Source organism: Euprymna scolopes, chromosome 5, assembly GCF_053919585.1.
Source record: "Euprymna scolopes isolate OS-2025 chromosome 5, ASM5391958v1, whole genome shotgun sequence".
Lineage (NCBI taxonomy): Eukaryota > Metazoa > Mollusca > Cephalopoda > Sepiida > Sepiolidae > Euprymna > Euprymna scolopes.
The window spans coordinates 37961566-37971993 of NC_136486.1; the positions used below are offsets into that span (position 1 = coordinate 37961566).

Consider the following 10428-nt stretch of genomic DNA (forward strand, 5'->3'; position numbering starts at 1 on the left):
TGCACGTCTTCGATAATCAGGCCGATTGGTTTTGTTGCTGTCTGACTGAGGTTCGGTCCTAGAAGGTCCATCCTGCTAGGCTTTACCTTTTATCTTTGAGAAGGTGTTAGTTTATTGCTAATCACATGGGGCGCCTTTACTGAGAAACGCTGATGAGACTGCTCAGGCATTTTATAGGCCAGAGTGAACTTCTTCTATTAGGCTGGTTTTTGAAAACCTCACCTGATCTTGTATCTAATCTCCTGTCGAGAATGTAAATAAATATATCTGATCATCTTTGTAAGAAAATCTGCCCGATTTTTATATTCGAATTATGAGTAAGTAAATAATTTTATTTCTAATAAAAAGAAGTCTATTATTATATTGTCTAAATGTAAAATCAGTTTATATCTATTATTAAAATAACAACTAGATATCAATATTCTGACCAGCGACTTTTCTCCCTTTTTATCTTTAAACTGAAAAATTGTAATTCGCTTCAGTTTCTTTCCAAAAATAATTATTTCAGCTAAGAAGATTATTAAAATAGAAACAATGAAGCTCAAAAATATGGGAACATTTCATAGTTTAAATTAAATGTAATTTAATTATATTTCAATTTATTTATTTGAAACTCATGCATTTTTATTTTTAAATTTAAACAAACTTACATAGGAGTCATTATTTAGCAAGGCCCAGATGCCACTCGAGGATAAGGGTTAAAGAGTGTACAGTAGTCAATGAGACAACATCATAGGAATCTTTAGTAAATTTGGTAAATCGGACTGCTTAAGGGGAGCGGATCATCAAGAACTTGTTTATGTTAGACTTGAAAACGACTATATTGAAGTCAGCTGGAAAGCAGGCAAATGGAAGACAGTTCCACGGGTGTGCAGTTCTAAGAAAGAGCTTTGTTCATTGAATCTACGTTTAGGTTTAGGCACAGATAAAGAGTGGGGAAAATTATTGATAGTGTTTTCAGCTAGACGAGTGTTTCTCGTGAAAGTTTGGCGTGGGGGGGAAGCATATATTGGAGTTCAGACGAGCACCTACCATGAAAATAACGATATATATATATATATATATATATATATATATATATATATATATATATATATATATATATATATAATTTTAGTCATGTGAATTTTTATATCCTTTTCATTAACTTCCCTTGCTCTATGATTTTTAAATACTTAAAAAAAAAACTTTTAATTGTGATTTTCGATGTCTCACTGACTTTAGCAAATAAGATGTAAACCATTATAATTATTTGCTTATATTTTCTCCTCTGAAGAGATGGTAGACTTCGAAATGCTATAGGATAAGGAGTTGTAATATTTCAAATGTATTCTTTCTCTTACATAGAATAATAATGAAAATCTTTGGATTTGAAATTTAACCATGTCACGTCATAAATCTTTAAATTTATTGAATGACTAAAATTTGATTTATTTGCTCTATATTGTATATCGAGCAATTTTTATTTAGATGGGATAATACTTATAGAATATTACTACCAATAATATTTTGTAAGACATATAATCACAGGTTTCCATACCAGTTGATTGTTAGATAATTTTATTCTGAAGTGTATATATATATATATATATATATATATATATATATATATATATATATATATAGAGAGAGAGAGAGAGAGAGAGAGAGAGAGAGAAAATAAAAAGGAACAAACCGTATTATGTGTTCATCAACGTTTCGTCTTTATTTCGAGACTTCCTCTGGATGAAATAAAGACGAAACGTTGATGAACACATAATACGGTTTGTTCCTTTTTATTTTCTCTATTTTGTCGGAATACTATTTCAATTATTTTCATCATATATATATATATATATATATATATATATATATATATATATATATATATATATATATATATATATAAGGACTATCCACTTATTAAGTGTTTCCTTTTCAGATTAAATATGTTTTTAACTCTTTTTCAAAGGGTTTTTAACATGTTTTATTAACTATTTGCTCATATATATATATATATATATATATATATATATATATATATATATATATATATATGTATATATATACATGGGGGATCACCACTTATCAAGGCCCGAAGGCCACTCAGGGATAAGGGTTATTGTGTGTACAGTAATCAATGAGATAGTATTGTAGTAATCATTAGCATTGGAGATTTGATAGAGTGTCTTACTTAAGGGGGCGGTTTTTCAGGAGTTTGTTTATGTTGGACTTGAAGACGTCCAAGTTGTAATCAGGTGGGAAACAGGCAAACGGCAGAGAGTTCCACTGGCGTGCAGTTCTAAGAAAGAAGCTTTGCTCATGGAATCTATGTTTGGATTTAGGCACAGATAAAGAGTGGGGGAATTATTGACAGTAGTTTCAGCCAGACGGGTGTTTCTCGTGAAAGATTGGCGAGGGGGGACGAGAGATTGGAGCTGAGACGAGCACCTGCCATGGAAATAACGATAAAACAAAGACAGACTCGCAACGTCTCTTCTGTGGGAGAGAGGTTGCAGGGAAGAGAAAAGGGCATCCCCACTAAACCACGAAGTCTATTTTGTACTCTGTCAAGGAAGGATAGGCTGTTTTTAGCAGCTCCTGCCCAGATGTGACAGCAGTACTCCATCCTTGGACGTACTGGGCTTTTATACAGATAGAGAATTGCATCAGTAGTGAGATATCTTCTGGAGCGGTAGAAGGATCCCAACATTTTCCCAGCTTCCTTGGCAACAGACCTGGTGTACATGTTCCATTTCAGATCAGGAGTAAAGGTCAAGCCCAGAAGCTTGTCAAAACATGGAGCCTCCCCAAGACGAGAGCCATCCATTTCAGTTGATGCCAGATGGGGATCAAAGCGTTGATAATGTAAAGATAGAAGCTTGGTTTTGGATGCATTAAAAGTGACCAGCCACCTCTTCCCCCATTGTACCACGTGCTCAAGATCAGAGGAGAGAGAATTAGAGAGAACTTTGTCATTTATGGCCTTTGATGTGTTGCCGTAGATGGTCGTGTCATCAGCATAGATGTCAACGAATGATTTAAGTAATTGTTTTGGGAGATCATTGATATAGATCAGGAAGAGAGTTGGGCCCAGGATGAACCCCTGAGGGACTCCAGCATTAATACTGTGGGCCTTTGATTTCTGCCCATCAACCACTACTCTAATGAGCCTATCAGAGAGAAATGATTTAATAATCGAGAAAATATTTCCAGTGATACCGTAGCTGGAAATCTTGTGAAGTAGGCCCTTATGCCATACTTTATCGAAGTCCTTTGATATGTCAAGAGCAATTGCCCTGGAAAGGAAGCCTTTGTTAAGCGATTCACTAATCCTATGAGATATAACCGTTAGCACATCTGCTGTAGATATTGCAGAGCGGAAACCATATTGCATGTCACTAAGAAGGTTGTTTCTGTTGAGGTGGTTGACTACTTCTTTATTTAATATGGATTTCAACAACTTATTCATAACACACAGAAGAGTTATTGGTCTGTACTGAGAGGGAGATGACTTTTCACCTGAATTCTTAAATACAGGGCATACTGATGAGGTTTTCCAGGGTGTTGGAAATCACTTCTCCTTAAGGCAACGCTTAAACAGTTTTGTAAGTATGGGGGCAAGTTCTGGTTGGAGCTTTTTCAGCACTATAACTGGAATGCCGTCAGGGCCAGTTGCTTTACTGGAATCCAAGTTCTTGATTAGCTTGGCGACCTCACGCACAGATATTTGTATGTTGCATAGCGTGTTGTCTGTTATAGGGGGAAATACGGGGAGTTGATGGCCTTTGTCGCATAGAGTAGAATTAACTGCAAAGTTCTTGGCAAATAGTCTGGCCTTGTCTGATGTTGACGAGATGACCTCAGGTCCATTGATGATGGTTGGGATAGAACGCACGCTTCTGTTCAGGATCCTGTTTGCTATTTGCCAAAACTGGTGGGAACCAAGCCGCTGCTCAGCTACTTTTGATTTAACGGACTGAGCATATAGCTCTCTTGCATTTTTTATTACTCTTTTACGGTGGTTGTTGGCATTCCTAAAAGCAGCTTTAGTCTCAGTACATCTATTACGTTGGTAGCTATGGAAAAAGTGATTTCTGTGCGCGATGACAGCAGAACATTCTGGGGAGAACCATGGCTGGCTGTTAGGTTTTTGTTGGAATTAATTTGATGATATGAATCTGTCTATGCCTACAATTAATCATTCGGGCAGGTCTGATACTATGGAGGACACGTCCTTTTTAAACATGGAATGCAGAGGTAGATCAGATATAGAATGCAGAGGTAGATCAGTATATATATATATATATATATATATATATATATATATATATATATATATATATATATATATATACTTTTATGGTTTTATTGTTAATATTTCAAGAGTAGTGTTTTTCTAGTTATAGTATGGTAGACAATAATATATGAATAGTACTATACCAAATATACTACATTTGTCTGATGCTCAATGATATTTAGAGTATATGTGTGTGTGCGATCGTATTTAAAGTTCAATTCACAATTTTTGAAAATACATTTTCTCTTATTTTCTCATAAGAATATATGTTACCGATCCGTTTCGTTAGCAATCTTTAACAAACAGTAAAAATATGTTATCGCTGTACTTTTTAATGTATCAAACTCTTCAGACAATTCTATGAAGAACAAAAAGCATATTCAAACACAATCTTTAAATGTCAAAAACATACCTCCGATGTCGAGAGTAATTTTCGGTTTTGGTCATGTCTCCATCTTTTTATTTATTTATTTATTTATTTATTTTCCCCTTCAGTCGTACTTTCGTATCTATGATTTCTTTCTTTTGTTCATTTTATTTAATAAAATTTGCCTCCTTAAATTTATTTTCTCCGTTTATTAATTTTTATATATTATTTTCAATTTAAATTATTTTGTTTTTTCTAACTCAAATATCATTAGAATGTGTTTTCCACTTGTTTGTCTGTCAACACTAAAACAACCGTACTTTCGTATTTATAATGATTCCTTTTATTCATCTTTTATTCTTTTACTCATATTATTCATCTCCCAAATGTATTTTCTCCATTTATTACTTATTGTATATTATTATCAATTTAAATTCCTCTGTATTAAAACTACAATATCTTTGGAATTTATTTGTTAATCTGTCTACGAGTAAACATTCCGTTTTGTTCTATATACGCTAGTTTTTAATCCAGGAGAGATCACTCTAATTTACTTTTCTGGATATATCTTTTGTTTAGTTATTTCCCTTTATTTATTTCTCATATATTAACATTTGCTGGCTAATTTTTGGATTGTCTTTTATGTTACTATATTTATGCATATGTTTTTATCATTACATTTCTATAGTATCTAGCTAAAAATTGCCTTTCTTTATATGATCTCCTTGTTATATATACACACACACCAATAACGTGCTCGGTTGTAAGTTTCTACAAGAGCTAATATCAATTATTTTATTAAAAATTATACATCACTGTGTCAGTTTGAAGTACGGTACGTCTCTCTCCGTCTCTCTCTCTCTCTCTCTCTCTATATATATATATATATATATATATATATATATATATATATATATATATATATATATATATATATATCGTATTACACTGAAACAGCACAATAGTTATCGACTGTTGCGCACCAGGATATAAACTAATCACAAAGTCGATGAAATCAAGTTTCAATTCAAATTGTGAATCCATATTTCATTAATACAACTATTAAAGATACAACTCATTTTGATTCTTATTCAAAATTCACATATACTTTTAAAAATATCTACGATGTACGTACTTACCAGTGACGAAATGAAAATATCGCATTACAAAAACCACGTAAATTGATGAAGTAGTTTTATTTTGAAGAAAATCTAATTTTATGAGTAACCGTAGAGTGGCCGTCTTCTCCGCCATTTTTAAAATAATCTTTAAAAAAAAACGTGAGATAACTCAACATAATTCAAACTTGCGAGATTTATGTTGTAATGCCTACGATTTCCTATTAATCACTTAATGCTTTTCTTTATAAAATTGTAACTACTTGATCAATTTACGAAATTTTTGGAACATGGTATTTTCGTTTCGTCACGGATACGGACATAATACAGATTTTTCTGTAAGTTTTTTTTTCAATATGTGGGAATTCTGGACAAGAACTCTAATTGTTTGGGGTTTTTTGTTTTGTTTTGTTTTGCTTTTTGTTGTTTTTTTTTGTTGTTTTTTTTTTCAAACATTAACAAAAGAGAAAGTTTCATTACTGACATGGCACGATAAATGGCGATAGTAAGGGCGTAAACATATTCATTATACTTTGATAACAACTTTTACCATCGCGGTTAATGGCAAAAAAAGAATCTACTAGCTTACCCACCCGACAAGGTCCGTTGGGTTCAAAAATATGAAGCAATATTATACGCACTCATTATCGTTGAGGGTAGGTAGGCGTTAGGCAAATTTCATCGGAGACAAGACAAACGAATGAACGAATATTGACCTATTTGGAAACTAGTTAACTCTCTCTCTCTCTCTCTCTCTCTCTCTCTCTCTCTCTCTCTCTCTCTCTCTCTCTCTCTCTCTCTCTCTCTCACACACACACACACACACTCTCTCTCTATATATATATATATATATGTATATATATATTTCTCTCTCTATTTCTTTCTCTCTCTCCCTCTCTCACACACACACTCTCTCTCTCACTCTCTCTCTCACACACACACTCTCTCTCTCTGTCTCTCTCTCTATATATATATATCTATATATATATATATATATATATATATATATATATATATATATTTCTCTTTCTCTCTATTTCTTTCTCTCTCTCCCTCTCTCTCACACATACACACTCTCTCTCTCTCTCTCTCTCTCTCTCTCTCTCTCTCTCTCTCTCTCTCTCTCTCTCTCTCTCTCTCTCTCTCTCTCTCTGTGATAATATACAAGTTTCAATTTAAAGCGTACCTGACAAAACGAAGTCATGCAAAAAAAAAAACCTAAATATATGGAGATTGGAGATTCAAATACTCAGTAAGGACGATACTAAAAATACAATTGCGAATTATTTCAGCCTTCTACCTGGTCCTGGCTGTCGAAACGGGAGCAAGCCACCCCTGTTGATTAAATAAAGGGTTCCTTTCGAAATTCCGTGCAGATACCCGAGTTCGACAAAACACATCTGAAATAGGTCGAGGTTACATCGGCCAACAAAACGCTATGAGAATAAATCAAGATGAGACCAGTAGTCATGTTTATTAAGATGTTCGTTGACCAGAAGGAATCCGGTCAATCTCACATTTGTTTTTGTTTTGTTTTTTGTTGGTGGGACCCGTGAAAATTCCGCAGTTGTATTCTTTATCTATTGTATACTGCTGCGTGTTTAAAATATTTCCATTATATGAACGTTCGGCGCACACTCATTCCCGCGATATTTTTATCCCACTTTTGTTCAAACTGAAACATACTTATCTAACTACTCCGGTTAATTTAGTCTACAAATGTATCTTGTTATAATGTAATTCTATCGGTGCCTCCCACCCCATCCATGTGTTAGGAAGCAAATGAAAAATATAGCAAAAGAAATAGGAAATATGGTTGGTGAAAAGACAATGTGAAGTTGTTTAGGGTGGGAAAATGAAAGTAACAAAACGACGGAACAATGAGCAGAGATATATTTAGTTTACAGCATTTTACGAAAATGTCCAATTGGCGACGACTAGGAGTTGCCAATTAGACACTTGACGACAGTTGGAGTGTGGACACAGTTAAACACATATCGGGGCTCGGAGCAGATGGTGGAATTAATTGATCAACTAATTGATGGTCACAGCCTCGACAGTTGATGTAGAAGTGGACCTTAGCGCTTAGAGGATAGTTTTCCTCGATGGTGTCACACCCGTACTCAATCCAACTAATATTTACAAAAAGAATGTCGGAGTCAATGTTATCCTGTGTTTTCTCCTTGTGTTTTGTGTTATTTTATTTTTATACAGGGTAAGTCACAGGAAACGAATGTGTTTAAGGAAACCAAAACTCTGCGAATATTTCAACAAAAAATTTATTATGTACATGAAAACGTTTACTAAGCACATTCTAAACACGTTCTAAAAACATCCGTTTCCCGTGACTTATCTTGTACTTGTGAACCCGTGTGCGCCTTACTTGGCAGCCGCCAATGCGTAAAACACGACGACACAGCTAGAATCAAAATGAGAAAAGATTGAAGAAAAATCCACGACACACAACGTTGGGGTTGGCGAGTGGGTGGCACGTGGTGTCACAATAGAGGTCTATCTCCAAAACCCTTGTAGGAGTTTATGTCATATTTTCATTCTATGAATGTTGTTTTATGACATCCATAGGCTAGCAAAGATACGCGACCAGAAGGAAGCATCCTTTTTTTATTATTATTTACTAATGGGTCACTGCTTATCAAGGATCAAAGGTCACTTGAGGATAAGGGTCCAGAGGATTGAGGATGAGAGTTAAAGAAATTGTCAGTTAGACGATGATTACTACCACGAAATGACCAGAAGCAACGGCTGGGGTAGGATGAGAAGAAGATTATTAAGATAAACTGATTATCCACGACATCGGTTCAACAAGTGTTTGTTTACATTAAACTTAAAGACGATAATGTTGTCGATACCTTGGTTCAATCTCAAGAGACAATGGACACTCCCTGTAAGGGTAAATGCGTGTGTGAAGCAAGGGTAGCGCAATCCTCAACCACACCTCTCCTGAATCGGCACTGCTTGAGTCCAGTGGCATGAAAAAGTGATAGACGATTGGAAACAACGCCGTGGTAAGCGGAGAGCACATACAGCACCTGAAATTCCCAAATGGTCACCCATTTTAGTACAGACCAGGTTCAACGTTGCTTAACTTTGGTGATCTAACGTAGGGTGACCATGTTTGAGTTGGTTGGGAAGCCGTCTAATTTTAAGAATGTGCGTTCTCATTGCATGTTTATTTTAGAATGAATTGTTTTCGCTTAATCTATAAATTAATTTATATTAATATGTTTAAACGCTTTTCACTTTGCCTTTTGTTTTGTAGAGCTTTGAACGTCAAAACTTCTTTGAATCGAAACGATCAACAAGAATCAACGAAGGAATGGCATTTGGAACATCTGAAACGCATCATTCTCCGACAGATTTGAGACTTCAGAACCGCTGGCGGCTTCTTGTCTTCTAACCCATTGGTCATATCGCAGAATTCTGCACCAACGTCGCCAACCATACATAAACACATTAATATATATATATATATATATATATATATATATATATATATATATATATATATATATATATATATGTATTATATATGTATATATATGTATATATATTATATATATATGTATATATATATATATATATATATATATATATATATATATATGACTTAGACTGAAACATCATTACCATAGATGCTACCAATGAATGCCTGATACTGCACATTCTTCAATAACATAAAAGTTGCAATATACCTTGCTCATTGTGGACAATATAATAATGGTCTTTGTTCAAAATTCGTATAAGCCTGTCCAATATATGATATCATCTCTCATCTCTGAATTTCAAACACGAAATTTCACTCTACGAAATTGATGACTGTTGTCACTAGTTACAAAGAAAAGTCTAGAGTGCTTGGTATTATTTACGACGATTTACTTAACTTATTCTACTTTCGGTTCAATTATTTTCATATATATACATATATATTACTATATATATATATATATATATATATATATATATATATATATATATATATATATATATATATATATCTGTGTGTGTGTGTGTGTGTGTGTTTACTATATAAATTACACTCTACAAAGATTGATTTCAAAGAAATGTTTATTGAAGCGACTAACATTTTTCAAGCTGATTCCATTTAGCTTTGACCGGCGAGTAAGGTTTTCAAGATAACACACACGCATACATTATATATATATATATATATATATATATATATATATATATATATATATATATATATCCTCGTAATAGTGTTTGATGGTAAACAACTGATGATTGATCCCTGAACACTTAAGATTATTGTGAATTCGAGAATTGCAGGAGATTAAATGACTTACTGACAAAATAATTATCCAGCGAAGGACTGAAAAATAAAAAAAAATTATAGTTTTCAATATTAAAAAAAATTCCAAGACACACGCGCACGAGCACACACACACACACACACACACACACACACACACACACACATATATATATATATATATATATATATATATATATATATATATATATATATATATATATATATATATATGAGAAAATTGCATATTTTCAAAAGTAAGTCACACCTGTAGTCTTTTATTTATATTAATAATTCATGTATATATTGTTTGTTTTTTTTTTTATTGAATAAAGTATTTTATTTATGGTGCTATTAGCATCTCCGAACGTGA

The 10428-nt window shown here is 33.4% G+C and overlaps 1 protein-coding gene across 1 annotated transcript in view; it reads left to right on the plus strand.

The window, feature by feature from the left end:
• The window catches only part of LOC145276767 (matrilin-1-like), a 147641-nt gene extending 138367 nt beyond the window's left edge, over positions 1-9274 (plus strand). Inside the window, exon 9 of the mRNA XM_080128021.1 lies at positions 9045-9274. Within this exon, the coding sequence (XP_079984147.1) occupies positions 9045-9052 (8 nt within the window). The 3' untranslated portion in view covers positions 9053-9274. The remainder of the gene's footprint in view (positions 1-9044) is intronic.
• The last annotated feature ends 1154 nt before the right edge of the window (positions 9275-10428 follow it).